The 21,031-nt window shown below is 38.9% G+C and overlaps 1 protein-coding gene across 10 annotated transcripts in view; it reads right to left on the reverse strand.

Moving 5' to 3' along the window:
• Nucleotides 1-21,031, reverse strand: part of tcf12 (transcription factor 12) — a 178,271-nt gene that overhangs the window by 71,023 nt on the left and 86,217 nt on the right. For 7 of the 10 annotated variants that reach the window (XM_078427050.1, XM_078427052.1, XM_078427049.1 and 4 more), the window contains one exon: nt 9,612-9,664. In XM_078427050.1, coding sequence (XP_078283176.1) covers nt 9,612-9,664 — 53 coding nt within the window. Of the gene's footprint in view, nt 1-774; nt 883-7,371; nt 7,430-9,611; nt 9,665-14,317; nt 14,454-21,031 lie in introns of those variants that run through there. The other 3 variants (XM_078427058.1, XM_078427056.1, XM_078427057.1) reach the window with 3 other exon arrangements.

Below are 21,031 nucleotides of genomic sequence, written 5' to 3' on the forward strand. Positions count from 1 at the left end.
TGGTCTCAAACACTAAAATCAGATTTTTAAGATTAGCAGCACAAGATCCTGAAATTGTTCATGATACTTTGTTTTCTCATTCACCTGATCCACAATAACAATGTTCTTGGGGGAATAAGTCTGATTGGTCACTTCCTACTTTACACAATGCATCGTGCTGCAGAATAAGATGCAAAATTGTGTGCCAAGTCCCGGGTTTCAGAGAGAATTTCAATGACATGACTGAAAATTTGATTTAACTCCCTGTAGGGTCAAGAATGCTCTTGGATTAGAAGCAGATGGAACAATATGAAAGCCAGCTCCTGGAGCTCATCTTTAAACAGGAAATTCAGAGCTAACCAACTGGCTGTTTCCTAATTGTTTCCAGAGATTCACATTGTTTCTAAAGGAACACATCTTTTGTGTTAAAATGTCCTCAAGCTTTCATTCATGTTCAAAATACAAGCACAGATTAAAATGACAATCACAAACTCAGAATATTTCATATTGAAATCTGTGATCACAACGGTTAATAATCATGATTTGTGCAGATATACTTTGATGCAACTTTCATAACAGCTTAAAATCTCAGTATATAAAACCACATTGAATTTTACTTTAAATAACCATCTATTAAAAACTTAAACAAAACTAATTAGAATATATCTGGGCAGTTATAATTTATAACTGATTATAATTTATAACTGCTCACTGGTCTGTACTATTACCTATTGATCCACTAATCATGTTATCAAATTACAACAGAAATGTTGCATAAAAGAAAGTCACACTTACCGTTTTCCTATTGTAGTAATACATAAGTGAATTACTACCCATGCCAGGCACTGTATAAGCACAATACATGTTGCTCGCTAAAATCTAGCGTGGAGAGATCAGCAACTGTGCACTTCACTGTGCAACACATTCAACTACTCAATTTCAGGCAGACTAATTCCTTAATCTTTCCACACATGGATCTACTCAGAAGGAACTTATGCAAAGTAGGCTGTACCATTCAACGCAAGAGCCGGGGAGGGAAGTTGAGCTTTTATTGGCTACATTCCATATTCAGCACTTCACGCAGTCACAGCAAACATAACCAGAGCAACGTTCAAATACAACTGGAGAGGACCAGGGAAAGTGTGATCTCCAGAAAATGTAATAGGTTACTATATTTTGAAATCTTTAGTTTATTCATTAACTTCAATTAATGCAAAAGAGACAAAAATATTGAAAGTTAAATCTAAATTTAATGCTTACTTTAGCTAAAAAAGCACCACCACCAGCAAAAATGTATCCGTCTCTATCCACACACACACACACACACACACACATAAATGAAGATGTGAACAAAATATTTCACACGGGAAAAAAAAGATTGACCACTGTAAATCCATGAAGCACAGTAACAGGAAACTACTAAACGAAAGCTATACTCTTTAGCCTCATTATAACATGGATCCCAAGAGTCTAGCATTTAGTAATTGACAATGAGCTTCATGCTATTGTGAAAGTCTGGTTGCTTTACATTAAGACATAAAGTTGCATCAGAATCATATGTAGGCCAGCAAGTTAGTTAAAAATCTACAGATAGAAAGCAGCCTAACTTAATTTCTCTTGCAACTCTCTCTATTTCTAGGTGGCTGGGTCAAAACTAAATGACATGGATGTTTCCTTTAACAAAAGGAGGAAAATACACCCTCACAGGAAAAAGCAAATTCATTAACACGCACGCACGGAGTCTGCACTCTAGTTAGAAAAGCTCAGTGGCAGCTGCAGAAGGACAATATATACGTCAGGCTAATAAAATGCAAGACAAAATGACGTGCAACTTCCTCCTGAGACTATGAGGGCCTATTTTGGTCCTGTGAGGCCAGTGGAAAAGCTTTGATTTACAATTAACAATTCTATTCACTGAATCTCCTTATGAATGTTTTGTCTTTTCTGGCAGCGTGATTATGTTAAAAAAGAGCTTTCAATCTCCCAAAGTCCCTCTTGATGTCAGTATTCCATGAGATAAAATCTTTATATCTAAATACTATATTCTGAAGCTTAAAGGAAAAAATGGCATCTTAATAGATTGCAAAGTTGTGTACTTCCATGAAGTATTTGAATTGTCTTACTATAGTCATAGGGTCTTGCAGCACAGAAACAGGCCCTTCAGTCCAACTGGTTCATGCTGACCACGATGCCTTTCTATGCTCATTTCATACACACACATTTGACCCAAATCCCTCGAAACTTTTCATATCCATGTCCCGATCCAAATATCTTTTAAATTGTGTTATTGTACCTGCCTCAATCACTTCATTTGACTGCCTGTTCCATATACACTATGTGCCACCCTCTCCATAAAAAAGTTTCCCTTTAGGTTCCTATTAATACTTTCCCCTTTCATCTTAAATCTATGCATTATAGTCCTTGATTCTCCAAACCTGAGGGGAAAAAAAACTGTGCATTGACCTCATCTGTGCTCCTCATGTTTTTATACACCTCTATCACACCTCAGCCTCCTAGTCTCCAGGCAACAAAGACCTAGCCTGCCCAACCTCTCCTGAAAACCCAGGTCCTTGACTCCTGGGAACTTCCTCTTAAATCATTTCTGCACTTTCCAATTTAATGGCATCTTTCCTATAGAAGTTTGAGAAAAAATTAAGTATAGAAAAAAATGAACACAATACTCCAGGTGCGGCCACACCAACATCTTTACAACTGCAACATAAAATGCCAACATCCATTCTCAATGCGTTTACTGATGAAAGCCAGCTTCGTGCCAAAAGCCTTCTTCATTGTCAACCTGCGATGCCACTTTTGGGGTACTATGATGCTGCATTCCTAGGTCCCTCTATTCTCCAACACTCGTGAGGGCACTGTGATTCATTGAGGAAGCCCTTCCCTGATCTGACTTACCAAAATATCGCACTTCGCATTTATCTGAATTAAACTCTGTTTACCATTCCTCAGCCCATTACATCCTAATCATTGATATAAATGACAAACAGATATGGGCCAAGCTCCAATTCAAGGCACACCATGATTCAAGAACCTGCAGTCTGAAAATCAACCTTCTTTCATCACTGTTTGCTTCCTACTGGATCCAATGCAATCTAACCTTCCAAAACTGCCTATCATGAAGAACATTAACAAAGGCCTTGCTGAATGAAGTCCATAGAGACTATGGCTACACCACTACATTTATGAACCTTCTCCATTACTTCTTCTAAAAATACAAATTCGTGGAGAATTGATCAACCATGCACAAAATCATCCCTAATCAACCAGTCTTTCCAAATGCATGTATATATTATCAGAATTCTTTCCAGTAACTTTCCTTTCACAGATCTTAGGTCTATTAGTCTATAATTCCCAGGTTTTTCTTTGCAGTCCTTCTTAAATAGAGGCACAACATTAGCCACCCTCCAAACCTCTCCTTTCGCTTCCCACAGTGCCCTTATACATATCTGATCAGGCCCATCTATTTTCATATCTGTTTGCACATTCATCACCTTGACTGTAATACGGACCATCCTCAAGACATTGCCATTAACTTTCCCAAGCTCCCCAGCCTTCATGTTTGCCCTCACCGTTTCATTATGAATATCAAAACTCAACAGAACTAAAAATAGCAGTATTACTTCTCAGAATATTCCAGCATATCTATTGGTTTATGCAGAAACTATTTCATTGAACAAAATCTCTTTACTCAACAACTGCATCACACAGTCAATTCAAATCTATCTTGTCAGCATTAAAACATGGTTAATCCTACATTCTATTTGGCAAATAAGCAAGCTGAACATAACTTTGATTTCAAAACTTTATTACAACCGACACGGGGTGAACAAGGATGATTACTTGGCAGATACAAAATAATGTGGACTGTCATCCATGACATCATACTGGCCAAGATTATAAATCAGTCATGCGCAAATGTGCTGAATAAATTACATCTTTGAAGGCAAGGATGTGATTTATAACTCAGTCAAACAATCATGAATTGCCATGTGTTGGTAAGCTAAATAGAATATTCACAATAAAGGTGACCAACAGCCCACAACATCCATGTCATTCACCCCAATGAAAATAAAATAAATACTAACTATGTGGAATTTGGTTCTGTGGAATCTTTCAATGAAATGAATGAAAATGCCAAAGTAGTCCAGAAAAATGTGATTCATCTAAGATGGATTCAAAGGTGAACATTTCAGATATTTCAGTTTTTTGAAAAGATAAAATATCTTTATAAGCATAATCAAATATTCCATACCCCTTTTATCTGCTGAGATCACTGATGCCAACCAATGCCATTTCTACTTCAATTTTTAGCACAATGATACCTGCATCAAATTTGAGGATAACATTCTTTTGATTCATACTGACCAAAATACACTTACGATAAAATATTCATATTTATCATCTGGTGTACTTTAAACTCTAAACTATATGTCAGAGGTAAGAATGAAAATTATTGAAATGTGTCCTCTATTGCATATCATAACTAAGTGTAAACAAGAACCATTAAGTATTGGCTCAGCCTTAATTTTTTTACATCAGAGCCGCAGGGATTAACTCCCTGCTCCACTCCTCAATCCAGTGGAATTCTACGATCTAGCCTTAAGGCAAATAAGCATTAAGAATATATGACAACATTATGCAATAGTTTGGAACACTATTTCATTATGTATAAATTTATGCAGCAACAAGGCTGAATTACAGATCATATACATTCTTTCACGTTCTTATTTATAGAGTAGACACTTGATAAGACGGAAACGTAATTCACTACAGCAGTTCCATCCTTCTTATTTCAAATTCTTCAACTTTAGTTGATTTCAAATTTCTCAATATTAATTACCAATAATGCTCTAACTTTAGATAACTAACTGTCATGGGAACTGCCTCTTCATGCTTGCCATCTTTTAAAAAAACCTTTTTGTGCAGTCTGACATGTTTCAATTGGTCAAACTACAGTATACATTATACAGATGAAAAGCAATTATCGGTCAAGACTAATCTGCAAACTGATGGAGAAGCAGAGAGAAAGCGGTAAAAGAAAGTTGGGGTGGGGCAAAGCCTGGAAAGTGAAAGGTAGATACAAGTGGTGATTGGCAGATGGGTGGCATAAGTGACAAACCCTAAAGATGAAAAGATGGGTGGCATAAGTGACAAAGCCAAAAGGATGTCAGATCAGGGAAGAGGTGAAGTTAAAAATGTAAAGCTGAGGGCAAAGATATGGGGTCAGGGGGAGGGTAAAGAGGGTGGGGTTTAAAGGGAAATCAGGGCCTCTGCGATAGGACATGAGTATATGGGGAAGGAGAAAGGAACAGAGTGACTGTAGTGACGGGAGAAATATGTGCACACTGATGGGGGGGGGGGGTGTTAAACTCCATTTTATACTTGATAGCCTATAACCCAACGATATGAACATTAGATGCTCTAATAACAAGTAATAACCCACTCATCCTATCCTGCTCGCATCTCTCCATTTGGCTTTATATGTCAATCCCCCTCTTCTTTCCTTATCTGCCACCCTTTTGTCTCCCATTCACTTCTAGCCTTTGTCACTATCTCCACCTGATTGCCAATCACCCCTCCTCCCCCCACATGTATACACCTACCAGGCTGTGTCGTCTCCCCCTTCCTGCTCTTTTCCAGCTTTTGTCCCCCTACCCGAAGAGTCTGAAGAAGGGACGACCCCACCTGAAGCATTGTCAGTCTATTCCCTCCACTGATGCCGCCTGACCCACTGAGTTCTTTCAACACTTATTTTGTTTAACTCCAGATTAATCTCAAAGTCAGCAACCTGAAAGCCAACAATCAGCACACAAATATCCTCAATGCAATCCCGCCGAGAGGGTCAGTAATTAATTAACATCACAACAATGGAAACATTCAGGGAATGAACTGAAAAAGAGAAAGAATTGCAGCCATGATTTGTTATTCAATCCCACATTTAAAAACAGAACTGGATAAAATGCGAAATTCGGGTGCAGTAAATTAAATCCATTTGGTGCAGAGATATTATTACAAAATTCAAATGTGAGTAACTTTTAAAGTTATTGATGCAAGATTAAATTAATTTCCAAAATTACAGCACATTATAATTTTATTAAAATTAAAGAAAGCAAAAAAAAGACACATCGGCTAACCAAATATCCACTGCCACCTAGTGTTGCTGTATTATAAAACAATCGCATAATATTCAAGTAGGTGAGGCTAGGACACTTGCTACACTGCTGATGGATATTGAGTAACAGAAATTTGCAGCAATTCAGCTACAAAGTAATCAGATTACTTGCAACACAATTTCACAAAAATGGTTCGGTGCTGTAAGTATTAAATATGCATGTTAATATCATAAGGGTATAGTAACCCTTGTTTGACACTGGAGTGTTTAAATTTTCCACAACACTCAGTTATGTGTTTTAATATTACTACTTGGCTGATCAAAATCACAACTTCACGACAAGACAATGAGACCTGGCCAGCCCATCCACAATCAGTAGAGGGGATGGGGTTGAGATTGAGGGGGATGTAGGCGGCACCTGAAGATTATGTGGAAGGAGTGAATTGGGAAATGCAGTAGAGGGCGGGGGAATGGTGAACTGTGCCCAGGAGATGGGACGGTGGGAGTTGGGGGTGAGAGAAGACGATAGGATTGCACAGTCAGGGAGGAGGAAATTGTGCAGGAGATTGTGGATGTGTAGCGGGAAGGAAAGGAAATAGAATGTGCTGGAGGTATATAACTGCCTACTGAATAGCCAACCTTAAAAATTCTTTGTGTATCCGTTTCCCGTCTTGTCGAGTATTTGAACCATTTTCAGTTTTAGTGTTTTAGAACACAAGTGGTATGTTTACATGTTATATGGAGATTGAAATCTGCAATTTTAATCTGACAATAATATCCGGGATCACAGTGACATGGTTGTCCCAAAGGATAAATAAAAGCTCAATGAAACCAGCATATTTAATACAACCAAACAGAACTTTAACTCATTACAGGATGCCTTTATTACTGGCTTAATAAAATAACACAACCCTTCAATGAGGGCATAGGACCCACTCTTCCAACCATATTGTTGTTAAAAGTCACAAATCCCTGTACGTCACCAGTTGAAAAGAAATCAAAAACAACCTGAACAAAGCCTAATGTTGAAACCTTAATATTCAATTTGAGCAGCTCCAATAATTATGATAATATTCTTTTAAGTAGCCATATCGTCAGAGAAATAGCTCATTACAGACAATTCCTTGTGGAATTGATTGAGATTTTAGATTTGACAATTGACAACATGAAGATAGCAATTTCAAGTATGTGTTGTGCATTAATATATACATTAAATAAACCACTAGAGCTCAGAATTATGATGCATGCAAAAATCAATAACACACCTGCATGATGCTCAGCAGGTAGTAGGCTGGTGCAACTTCTGATTTCCAGCAGATGGCACTTTCAATAAAAGATTGCGACATATTTTAATGATAATCTTAAGTAAATAATAAGAATGTAAATAATTTGAATCGAAATAATACATGAGATGACTTTCAACCATTAATGAGATTTGTTGTTTCCCCCCATATCAATGGAAATTGCAGGACCCGACAGCAAAACAACCCAATCTGTGAAGTTCAAGCATTACCTGCCCAGATATCAACAAGGGAATGGTTTCCTGGGTTATGACTGTCACGTGTACCCAGGTACAGTGAAAAGGGCTATCCAATCAAATCGAATAACACTATACACAAATACAATCAAGACAAACTCAAAGAAGTTTTAAAATCTCTCACCAGTTACGGAATTGTTATCCCTTATGCAGATCAAACACTCATATACTTGAGGCACAGCAACATTATTTCAAATCACATGGAGGCAATTCTTAAATTTAGCCCTCTATATAAGACTCAGTGGAGCAGGATTATAGTTGAATGATCTGCTGAAAATCAGAAGTCAATCTCCTTGTCATTTTCTGTCAGCGATCAAGCAGACAGCTCAGCTGGCCCCAAGCAATTTTTTTTCATACACTACCTTGACTAAAACAGAAATGTCAAATGTTGACAATATATCTGCAGGACACCAACGTTTAAACCTAGCTTCTTTGTAGAAGTATTTTAAACAACTGCCATTAAAAAAAATACAGCTCATAATTTGAAATACAAATATTTATTTCTGTGACTTAACAAACCTTAAGATTTCAAATTAACATTGCATACTTTCCCTTACTTTTTTTTCCAACTAATACACTCAGTTTAATCAGCAAATACAGAGCTATGTTCACATTTTCCTTTAAGTGCTTTGCAGTCAATTATAACACCAAACTATAATAAATAAAATGTAAATTGCTATCTATTTTTAGTTAATGCAAATTTGCTTTGCCTGGGGAATAATGATTGGAAGCTCTGCATTTGTTCTGTTTATCAAGTAGCTATTCAGCCTCTAGTGGGCCAAGTGCTTATGCAAGCATGCCGTTTAAGAGAGTCTGCAGCTGTACACAGGTAGGCTGCAGGTTTTATGAACAGCTGCCCATGGCTACACTAACTACTGCAGTCCCAACTGGAATGAAGGTCATAGATATTTCCAGGTTCAAGAGTTGCAGTGCAAGAAAGCACTTGCAAAATACCTTGCAAAAAAATAATAATCAGGCAACGCAGAATCAAAATGTCTTCATCTATTCCGTTTGTTAAGCATCGTGCAACCAGTCCATTCAGCATATACTAAGATATGACTCATCCAAGTGCACCTGCGTCCATGTGTTAACTGAAGTGCTGACAAATAAAAACCATATCAGCATTTGCACAACAAAGAGATGAATCCGGCAAGACAGCATCATTTTCTCTCTTGCTCTCTCAGTATTTGTAGTAATGAAACTTTTTTTGGCACCAGTGGGATTTTACTTCACACAGGATTATAAACAGTCATTTACAATTTCGTTGTTTTAAAGAATAAAGCACATCTAATGCTACAGAAAACCCTGAAAGCATTAGATTATCAGAGGTATTAATGATTTTTTACCAAAACCTACCAACCTTTATTCATCAAAGCATTTTATTCTCAAAGGATAAATTTCAGTGCAAAGAGGGATCAACAAAAGCGTTGCTTGAAAGCCTTTCTGATGTAAGCCTGAAGTTAGGAAAGGCTTAATGAAGCTTTAAAATCCACCGGGGCTTCACAATGAACATCTGACTTGGTGATTTATGCATATTAATAACCTCAGCCTACTCAGGCAATCTGAGTTGTACATGTCCTCAGAATCTTAATGTCTTCAGCTCCATTGGGATTATTACAAATGTAAATTTCTAAGATTCAGAGCTATTAATCTCTGTCTGTCCTCCTGTTCAGCAACATAATGACTAATTAAACATCAAAAGACCTGTACAGCCAATCTTCTTTGACAGCTTCTGTCCTGGTTTCTCTCCCACGAGGGATTCAAATGACTGGGACAAGGGGTTAGATTGTACAAATAAGCCACATATCATCGTTACTAAATCCAGCAACTAGACATTTGCCATCAATAAGCATTGCGTTATTTCATTACTACCTTTTGTTGTCATGATCACAACATAAAATTGACAAAAAACTATTCATTAAAAATACAACAACAATCACAGGGGTGCATTAGGAAAACGATACTCACAGATGAAGGCAAACCAGGAGGCACCTTTCTTACTTTTTTTGTTTGTGAAGGATCTGTGCAAAAAGAAATAATATGCAATAATGAAAATACAAGAAACCCTGTTCAGTGAAAATTATGTAATTTCATTCAATTTGCAGCAGTTTGATTTAAAACAAATCAATGTTGCTGGCAATAAGTTGTGTATTGCGCCTTCAAAAGATTTTCTTTATAAAAAGGTATGGGACATAACAAGGATAAAGTCATAGAATGATCAAAATAGATTCCAATAGTTTTCAGGACAAACAATTGTGAAAATTGCTAATGATATCATAGTGTTAAGATGGGTACAAAGCACTGCAATTAAAAGCAACTTAAAGTTTTGGGGAAAGTTTGCAGCAGTTCAGAATTGGAGCTCACATAAATTATGAGTCTGAAGGTAAATGAAAACATGTCCTCGCCCCCTTTCCCGAAATCCCCATAATTAGAGCAGATGTCACTGCCTCATGGGTATGTGCCCAGATGGGCTAGTTTGTGCGGATAAAAAGGGAGAAACTCAACTAACTTTAGATTAAAAAAAAGGAGAGAAAAAGACCACAGGGATCAAAGCAGGTCACCTGATTCTGAAAGATAAATTTTACTTGGCAGTGCAGAGACACAGCAAATAGAACCACTGCCTCACAGTGCCAAAGACTCGGGTTCAATCCTATCCTCGGGTGCTTTCTCTGTAGCGTCTGTATATTCTCTCTGTGGCTATTTTCTCGGAGTTCTTCCCACATCCTAAAGACATGGGGGTTGACAGTCAACTGGCGACTATAAAGTGCCCCAAATATATAGGTGTGTGGTGGAACTTGGTGGAGGTTGATGAGATTGTAGGAAAATGAAAATGAGAAATAATGTAAATGGCTGATGGTCAGCATGAACCCAGTTGGCTGTACCTCTGTGTGAAGGTGGAATTAGAAGCTAGTAAGGAAACAGCACTTTTGCAATGTTTTCGGTACAAATAATGCAAGTCAAGAAAAACTAATGAAAGCCAATACTAGTTGTAAACTTGGGAATTTGCTTCAACCAAAAGGCAGGCAGACACAGAGTGCAGGGTATTTCAGGGTGCTCATATAAGGAATGATCTGGAGCAGGTGAAGAGTCACTGAGAGTTGGATGTTGAAAATCAAGTTCGATAGTTGACAAAGATGAGGGATATATCATTAAATTATAGCAAGAGGGAATGTCAACTCAGAACTCGATGTGGTTGCCAGATACCAAAGCCCAAGGCAAAAAAAGTACCAGTGTTTGTGACACAACTGGTAACAGTGGCCCAAGGGAAAAGAAATAAATGCTGCAGGGTACACAAGGAAGAACCTAAATGATAGAAGATGCACTCACATGGACCCAGCTTTGATTCTAGGTGGCAACCACAATGATATCTGATAGAGTTCAGTCATAGTTCCACATGACTGATCTACAGTGGGCAGAAGTGAGGATAGACATGCAACATTTTTATAAAATTGACCAACATTTAGTGAAACATCACATTGCATTTGCAGGCATTTTGGAGACAGATTAGATACTGGAGTTTGATTCAAGACAATTTCACCCCTAAAATAAAATCTTGTAGTTTTACAGACGTGCCTTCACCCTTTCCAATTCCTAAGTCTTTGACGAAGACAAACGTGAACGTGACATTTGACTGAATTCAAGTAAATGGTTTGTGATGAAGTTTCAACAGGGCAAGGAGCTCCGTTTCCAAGATTACTTCTTTGGGGAATATATTCCAAAGCATCTTAGAAGCTTTGTCTTGGCTGTCTGACATGACACATATTAGGAGAAAATATTCAACAAAATTCATCAGCTCCAATCAATTACTTTTCTATTGCAAGTTAACGACGCTTATGCATTTATTTCAACAGCAAAATATTAAAAATAGAATATAGGGGTTCAGAATCAATATCACCATTTTCTGATCCAATTATGAATTGCAACAACCCAGCTTTATCTGGGGGTAACGATTAGCCTTATTCCTCTTTCCCCGTGGGCAACACCAGGTTTGATATATACTTAAGACGCAAAACCAATTATGATTATTTAGCATTTACTTTCCGCAACTGCTTGCCAAATTGAACCCATCCTATCAACTGCCAAGCCATGAGACATGCTCGTCTACTAATTTGTCTTGTTTGATCATTCTCCAAGATGGTGGCTGTGTTTTCTGCTTATCACAGATGCTCAGTCTGCAACCCAAGAGTACCTGCAAGCTTTCAAGGTGAACGTGACAGATGAAGTAAGATGTTACAGAGATATTTTCATTTGTTTTGTGGAGCCAACATCTCCAGCTCCGCATCGTTCCACACCCAAATACACTCAGTGGTCTGTTCCCTTTGACCTTTTTATACTCAGCTCTCCCTTTACTTTTCTTGTAATCTATATTGAGGGTTTGAACTGAGATGTGCTTTTCCCATATTGTCCTCAACAGTACCCGTTCCAAGCCTAGCTCAGCTCAGAAAATCTTCATGGCAATTAGGGGATCATTGTAGGGCGGGGGGGGGAGATTAGAAATCTTGGGACTTTTCACATTGTAATGTGACTGAAGGAGGAAATACAATAGACAATAGACAATAGACAATAGGTGCAGGAGTAGACCATTCAGCCCTTCGAGCCAGCACCGCCATTCAATGCGATCATGGCTGCTCACTCTCAATCAGTACCCCATTCCTGCCTTCTCCCCATACCCCCTCACTCCGCTATCCTTAAGAGCTCTATCTAGCTCTCTCTTGAATGCATTCAGAGAATTGGCCTCCACTGCCTTCTGAGGCAGAGAATTCCACACCTTCACCACTCTCTGACTGAAAAAGTTCTTCCTCATCTCCGTTCTAAATGGCCTACCCCTTATTCTTAAACTGTGGCCCCTTGTTCTGGACTCCCCCAATATTGGGAACATGTTTCCTGCCTCTAATGTGTCCAATCCCCTAATTATCTTATATGTTTCAATAAGATTCCCCCTCATCCTTCTAAATTCCAGTGTATACAAGCCTAATTGCTCCAGCCTTTCAACATACGACAGTCCCGCCATTCCGGGAATCAACCTAGTGAACCTACGCTGCACGCCCTCAATAGCAAGAATATCCTTCCTCAAATTTGGAGACCAAAACTGCACACAGTACTCCGGGTGCGGTCTCACCAGGGCCCGGTACAACTGTAGAAGGACCTCTTTGCTCCTATACTCAACTCCTCTTGTTACGAAGGCCAACATTCCATTGGCTTTCTTCACTGCCTGCTGTACCTGCATGCTTCCTTTCAGTGACTGATGCACTAGGACACCCAGATCTCGTTGAACATCCCCTCTTCCTAACTTGACACCATTCAGATAATAATCTGCCTTTCTATTCTTACTTCCAAAGTGAATAACCTCACACTTATCTACATTAAACTGCATCTGCCATGTATCCGCCCACTCACACAACCTGTCCAAGTCACCCTGCAGCCTTGTTGCATCTTCCTCACAATTCACACTACCCCCCCCCCAGCTTAGTATCATCTGCAAATTTGCTAATGGTACTTTTAATCCCTTCATCTAAGTACACCGATCAGCATTGTGACCACTGACAGGTGAAGTGAATAACATTGGTTATCTTGTTACAGTGGCACCTGTCAAGGGGTGGGATATATTAGCCAGCAAGTGAACAGTCAGTTCTTGAAGTTGATGTGTTGGATGCAGGAGAAATGGGCAGGAGTAAAGACCGGAGCGACTTTGACAAGGGGAACATTGTTATGGCCAGACGACTGGGTCAGAGCATCTCTGAAACAGCAAGGCTTGTGAGGTGTTTCCGGTCAGCAGTGGTGAGTACCTACAGACAGTGGTCCGAGGAGGGACAAACCACAAACCGGCGACAGGGTGTTGGGCGCCCAAGGCTCATCGATGCGCGAGGGCAAAGAAAGGCTATCCTGTCTGGTCGGAACCGACAGAAGGTCTACTGTGGCACAAGTCACAGAAAATTTTAATGGTGGTCACGGGAGGAATGTGTCACAATACACCATGCATCGCACCCTGTTGCTTCTGGGGCTGCACACGGAGGACCAACAGCATATTAGGCAGGTGGTCATAATGTTTTGGCTGATCGGTGGTATATGTATCGCAATGACAAGGAAATAGAAAAGGCTAAGGAGTTGCACCTTTTCTGATACATCCATGAACTGAGTCAGATATACATATCCATTTGCTGTATGTTTGATGACAGCCCTCCATACAACTTGAAAGCCAACATCTGACCATGACGACATAGCTAGATTCCTGGACTGCAATCCAAATATTATCCAGGAATCCTTACAGTGTGATACAAGTTGCGCATTTCTCCAATTAATATCCAAATAAAAAGATCCCTGCCATTTGATCAAATTAGCAATTTTTTTTAAAGAAAGAACACTTTCTAGATGACTGCAAACCAACTTGTGTAAAAAAGGAAAAAATATTTTTTATCAAATAATTAAGAAAGCAGAGAAGGTGCGAGTGAAGCTTACAATTATTAGCACCAGAGACAGGGAAAAACTGCCTTTTAATAACCTCAATAGGAGAAAATCCATGGAGATTGGATTCTATAAACAATGTTCCAATGAATAGAACAGAGATTAACTGTTATTCCATATATCCACTCTGGTTCTGTTTCTAGTTTATATTACGGGTTCTTCAAACTTTCTAAGATACTAAATGGGCTCACAGACTGACTGTAAACACAAACCAAGAGCTGGTGTGTCATGAAGAGGTCTTCTGCGTGGATATGCAGCAGTAATAGGATAGTACACTGTTCCAGGTTTTCCTGAAGATGGTAAAGGCGCAGGGCTGCCTATTCCCACATCTGATCGAAGATTACTGGACTGCAAAACAATGCAACAATAGTCACTTAATTCCACTCTGCTGCAATGTTCAATATTGTCCATTCAACTCAAAATAACATTTGATATTCAATCTGATTTATCTCAACATTTTCTCATAAACAAGCTGAATAATTAGAACCATTTTGAATGCATAAATTTTGGTTTCAGCATTAGGTGTCAAAACAACTTTACAAAAGACCTGAAATGATTTATGGATAATACTAGTTTTCAATTTTCACCAATTAATAAATTGACATGAATATCCAAATTTAGCAGGCAGCAAGCAGCTTTTTCCAATCTAAAGATGTGTGATGCAACAGTTAACAAAGGTCAATTGAGGCAACAAAGAGGAGGAAGCCTGTTACATTACCGTGGGCGGCACGGTAGCGCAGCAGTAGAGTTGCTGCTTTACAGCGAATGCAGCGCCGGAGACTCAGGTTCGATCCTGACTACGGGTGCTGCACTGTAAGGAGTTTGTACGTTCTCCCCGTGACCTGCGTGGGTTTTCTCCGAGATCTTCGGTTTCCTCCCACACTCCAAAGACGTACAGGTATGTAGGTTAATTGGCTGGGTAAATGTAAAAATTGTCCCTAGTGGGTGTAGGATAGTGTTAATGTACGGGGATCGCTGGGCGGCACGGACTTGGTGGGCCGAAAAGGCCTGTTTCCGGCTGTATATATATGATATGATATGATTACCAAGAGAACCAGCTATAAATTCTATTTAAACAAGAACATGAATCAGACCTCAAGTGACAATGCATTTATTAGGATTATACATTTAACGAGAAATTTGGACTCAACAATCCAAATTTATCTTCTGTAAAATGCTTTACATTCTTAATATTAAATACCAGGCTTTCATTTCTCATCATTTGTAAATTGACATGGATAACCTATTTTACTTAGCTTTCAAAATTTAATTTTCCACAGATGGCACCTATTAGTAACCTTGCTTTACCCTGAACATGACAGGGAAATTGTCTTTCGGAGTTTTAAATATTATACTGATTTAGAGATTATATATTCAATTATTACAATTTAATGGAAACAATACAATCCATCCAAGAGATAGTGTTACATCTTTGCAAAAGTGTGCTTCACATTAATTTATTCACCGACACCATGATCCATAAAAAGAACATATGTGTTTGAATAGAACATACTCACAACAAGGCACAACATTTCACTTTTTCAGATCATTTCCTTATTGTTTTCAACCTACTGATTACAGTTTGGAAAAATCAATAGTTGAATCTTTGGCTTTGCACAATCAATAAATATTGATTGCAACTCTTTTGGGAGCTTTAAGCATTCAGAAAGATAATCTGCGTGATGAAAAATGAGGTAGTATTTGAAACTGTCACAAATCTGCCATCTGCGTAAACCTGTGAAACCAGGGTCACAATTTAATATACATTTCACTCTAGAAATCAGTCCACTTCATTTCCTTCATCAACCCAAAGTCAATATTCAATGATTTCTACAGAGTAATTTAAATACTTGTAATTGTGAGTTTTAATGCGCGATTCTTAAAAACACAGAACATACATTCAATAATATAAGCATCCCTAAAATAAATATTAAATATAACTAGAGAGTAAAAGCAGTTTTGGTCAAAACTAACTTGAAAGATAATATCTATTTGCTGCATTTCAAAGATTATCAGGCCATATTATAAAAAAAATGGGTGTCATACCAATAAGTTATTTCAATAAATGAAGTCTTAGAAATGTGATCAACAGAAACAGAGAAACTGATTATAATCCTCTCCAATGTTTTGTCCTGCACAAGATTCTATCAAATCCTTCTTACTAACTTGCAGTGTTTCAAATCTTGTCTAATGTGCTACATATTAATTGCTTTATGGAACTCGGCTCAAGGCTTAAAAGAAAGCAAAGAAAAATTGATAAATGTCTGATTCTACATTATTGGCAACAAAAAAACCTTTTAACTGAACGACAAAAACATCTGCAAAATCACAATGCTTCAAGGCAATCTCTTGAAATTTTAATTATCATCTTTGACGCTAAAAGGTCTTGCAGACATGGAGATAATGACAGTCATCCATCAACTGCATCCTGCCCGAGTAATCAGGCTAATCTAGCTCACTAGAGGAACAGACAGCAACCTTGGGTACCAAGTAATAAAACAATGCAGTACAATAAACAGATGCAAAGTAAATGCTGTCAGGGGTAAACATTGTTCTTGATTTACACCAGTGCATGGAAACAGCGAGCCCGATCAAGTCCAAGGGATTGGTTGCCAACACAAATAGCATCTCCAACTTCTGCATCTGCGCACCCCACAAGCAACCTTCCACTCTGCCCCTAAACTTACCAACTATTAACTTTCATCAAGGACATGTTGTTTTTCTTAATTTCGCTGTATAGTTGTTTTAGTAAATTGTACATTTAAAAAAATGGTAATTCATAAATCCATTTTAACTTTTGAAGCAGCTATGAATATCCAAGGCTTTGGAAACTGCAGTAATGCCTTTGACAGCAGCAGGCAGTCATAAACCATCAGTATTGCCCATATTAAATTTATATCCTTTTATGTCTTACCTATTCAAGCGCCTGTCAAAAATCACCTAAATGCTGAGGTTGTATCCAATTTCACCACCTTTCTACGTCTTGCTATTTCAAGTGCCTGTCTAAAATCGCTTAAATGTCGTGATTGCACCAAGTTTCATCACCTCCTCTGACAGTGAGTTCCAGGTATAAATCACTCTGCAGGGGACAAAACATTCCTCTCGCTCAAACCCTCTATAAAATACCTTACTCTCACCTAAACTGATGCCATTCTTTTTGTTAGGCTGTACCACCAATAAACAAAGTGGTTTTTGTTTTCTAAATTCGGTTAAGATGTGGGTGTCACAGGCTCGGCCAGCATTTATTTCCCATCCCGAATTGACCTTAAGGTCAATGCTGTCATCTTGAATCATATGCTGAAGATATTCCCATAGGTTTGTTGGGCAAAAAAGTACCAGTACATAGACATTACAGGCAATCATATCCTGGGATTTGTGCAGTAGCAATGTTAGATACCATTGATCAGTACATGCATGAACTGCTTCATTAGCTTGTGTTCTCAATGAATGTTGACATTATTCAATCTTCAGAGAACATCCCTATTTCTGACTTTAATGGAAAGTAAGTCATTAATGAAGCTCGAAAGGCTTATGCTTAATTCACTAGCCTGAGAAATCCCTCCAATTACGTTCCAAGATTAGAACAATCTCTCTCCAACAAGGCATCAGCTTCATTTGGTGCAAAATACAATTACACTCAATGGTGAATTTCACCCCAATTACCAAGGGTCAAGAATATTTCATTGCATATGCCACGAATCAGAACAATGAATTTTTTACTTACAACAGTACAACAGGTATGTTAAGATAGTACTCAGTGGATACCTTAATAAACTTGAAAATTACCATCAGCTGATTTGGTTTCTTATCCGTTATGTCACATTATCTTCAAAAACCTGTTCACTTGCAAAATTTGCAATTCTATCTTTTTAGAAATATTCAGGATATAAAGTATCAAAGTCTACCTTACATACATTGAGAAGATGTAAATGACAGTCAAACTTAATGCTACTGCTCCAATAGCCCCATCCTGATCTGAGAAATTTATTTGCAACCAGTGGAAGTAATGTGTGATGGAAATTTTAGATTCATCATATAAAAGCCTTTTTACAACTTTCCACATAATGAAACAAAATACACCAGTGTTTGCGAGTCCTAACTGCCCAACCATCCCCCCTCCCCATAACATATAACATAACATAACATAACAAAACTTTGTCATTCGGTATAAATACCGAACGAAATTTCAGCAGTCACAAGACACAGCAAAAAAGAAAAGAACACAGGACACACGACCCCAACACAAACATCCATCACAGTGACTCCAAACACCCCCTCACTGTGATGGAGGCAACAAAACTTCCCCTCTCTTCCCCCCGCACCCACGGACAGACAGCTCGACCCCTACCGAGGCAACCGACACGCACAGCCCCCGCAAGAGGATGGAAGGCCCCGCGGCCGAGCCGCCCCGGGCACCGAAACGTCCCGCGGCCGCACCGGGCAATGTTACGTCCAGCGGCCGAGCCGCACCGGGCACCACCCACAGTCTCACCAAAATGTCTACCTTGCTGGCCTAAAGCAGCCTAGACTCCAATGGAATGGCCTGTGGTACAACAGAAGCCCCTTGCCTGCAGGAACCCTGGAAGTATTACTGCCAGTAAAACATCACCCCACCGTTGTCAGCTGTAAACATGGAGGAATTTCTAAACTTCATTCAAATTCTCCCATAAATTCAAGAATTGCTCAAGATACGAAAGTTAGTTACAGAATTCTCAACACCTCCAGGAATCATGGGATAGGAGTAGCACCTAGTTAATTCAAAAGACAAGCAGTGTTCAAAAAAGATTTGACATAAAACCTCCCTGCAGTAATCAAACTGACGCCTTTGTCTAATAAAAACACATGCTGCCGATTCACAATAGAGGCCATTTAAGAGATTTGTTTGAAAACAGACAAGGCAGTCCTTTTTACTTGTAAAAGTGCTTTATTAAACAACGTAACATCCACTGAGATAATTGAAATTTGCCAATGGATGCAGGATATTCAAATTCTATAACATTGTAACCACAGAGGGGAGGACATGAATAAATGTTTAGGTTTATCAATCCCTATTGAAATTGTTCTTTTCTGATTTATGGAAGAAGCAGGAACGGAACCCTTACGTAACTCAGGGACTGCTTGTATCTAAAAACCATTGTGACCCCAAAATATTGCAAAACAAACTCAAAAATGACTAACTAAAAAGGAATTTGCCTTCCCACTTGCCCCCTAATCAACTGTCTTACATTTCCCACAAAATTACTGCAAAGAAACTGGTACAAGATCTGAAAAGTGATCCCTCAGACTAAATATCTGGGTATCTTACTGACACTGGACTCCACGTCTAAATCCAATAACACCAGGATTTCTGCATTTAACAGGCCATGAGCCGAGGCTCTTAAATGACTGTAGCATAACAATTAAATACTGATGGTTATCTGCAAATTGTCAGCTCATGACAAGTAGGTTACCATGTAAACAGAGCTGCGAGATTGCATTCGTAAACACTTTTCCATTTGATTTCTCAGATAGCACTACATTAATAAAAAATGCAAGAGGGACACAAGGAACTGCAGATGCTAGAATCTTGTTTAGAACACAAAGTGCTATAATAACTTGGTGGTCTCAACCTGATATGTCATATATTTATATCCTCCAGAGATGATGCCTGATCCGCTGAGTTACTCCACACTTTGTGTTCTAATAGAAACACACGGTGCATCTGGCTTTAGTTTTATGGCCGGAAGAGAAAAAGAAACCTTCGCAGATATGTTATGTGAATGGCTGGTGGCTCAAGCTGCAGTTATCAATATTTATTTTGCAGTAACAATATTCATACAGATTTCAATCATTTAAGTGACCTAATTTTCACACAACTTTCAAACAATACTTTAATATGAATTCTGCAACACAATTTTGCTTTTCCCAATAACATATGGTGCATATTTGAGAATGCAGCAAATAGATGCAGATGCATTCAATTAAAAATGCTGCACATGACAGAAAATGCAGGAGTAACTGAGCGGGACAGGTGGCATCTCTGGAGAGAAAGAATGGGTGACATTTCACGTACAGAAAACCAGTTTGACCCAAAGCATCACCCATTCCTTCTCTCCAGAGATGCTGCCTGTCCAGGTACTCCTGCATTTTGTGTCCGTCTTCGGTGTAAACGAGCATCTGCAGCTCCTTCCTACACAGGAAGATAGAGAACGCATGAAAAATATACTGCCAGTAAAATCAAAAAAAATCCTAAGATTTTGAATTAGGTGGTTGGGAAGATGCCAAACACAAATCCACATCACAGAACTATGTACATCCTCCTCTTCCACACTCAGGATACACTTTTAATTGCAAACTGGACGTGTGTTATTTTGGAGATAAGAATTTGCAGATGCTGAAATCTTGAGCAAATAGCAAATTGCTGGAGGAACTCGGCAGGTCAGGCAGTATACGTGGAGGGAAATGGACTGATGGGACTCTTCTTCAAATTGAGATCCTCCCCACTCGCTACCTGACCCACTGAGTTCCCACAGCAGTCAGCTTTTTGCACATTTGGTATCAACATCGCTTCTACTGAATAACGTTAGAGCATGGAATAAGAGATATCAAGCTGTGTGAATGCTTTATGGCACCGATCTACACAGACATTTTCAACTAGTCCCTGCAAACATGCACTGTCCCTGCCTGCTTCAATGTCTCCACTATTGTACCTGTACCCAAAAAGACAAGGATCACTGGTCTTAATGACTACAGGCCTGTAACACTTACCTCTGTAGTCATGAAGACCTTTGAAAGACGTGCTGGCCCAACTGAAAAACATCACAAACCCCCTGCTGGATCCCCTGCAGTTTGCATATAGGGCCAATAGATCAGTGGACAACGCAGTCAATCTAGGCCTGTACTTCATCCTCCAGCACCTAGACCACAAGGGGACCTATGCCAGGATT

Source organism: Rhinoraja longicauda, chromosome 33 (genome assembly GCF_053455715.1).
Source record: "Rhinoraja longicauda isolate Sanriku21f chromosome 33, sRhiLon1.1, whole genome shotgun sequence".
NCBI classification, from domain to species: Eukaryota; Metazoa; Chordata; class Chondrichthyes; order Rajiformes; family Arhynchobatidae; genus Rhinoraja; species Rhinoraja longicauda.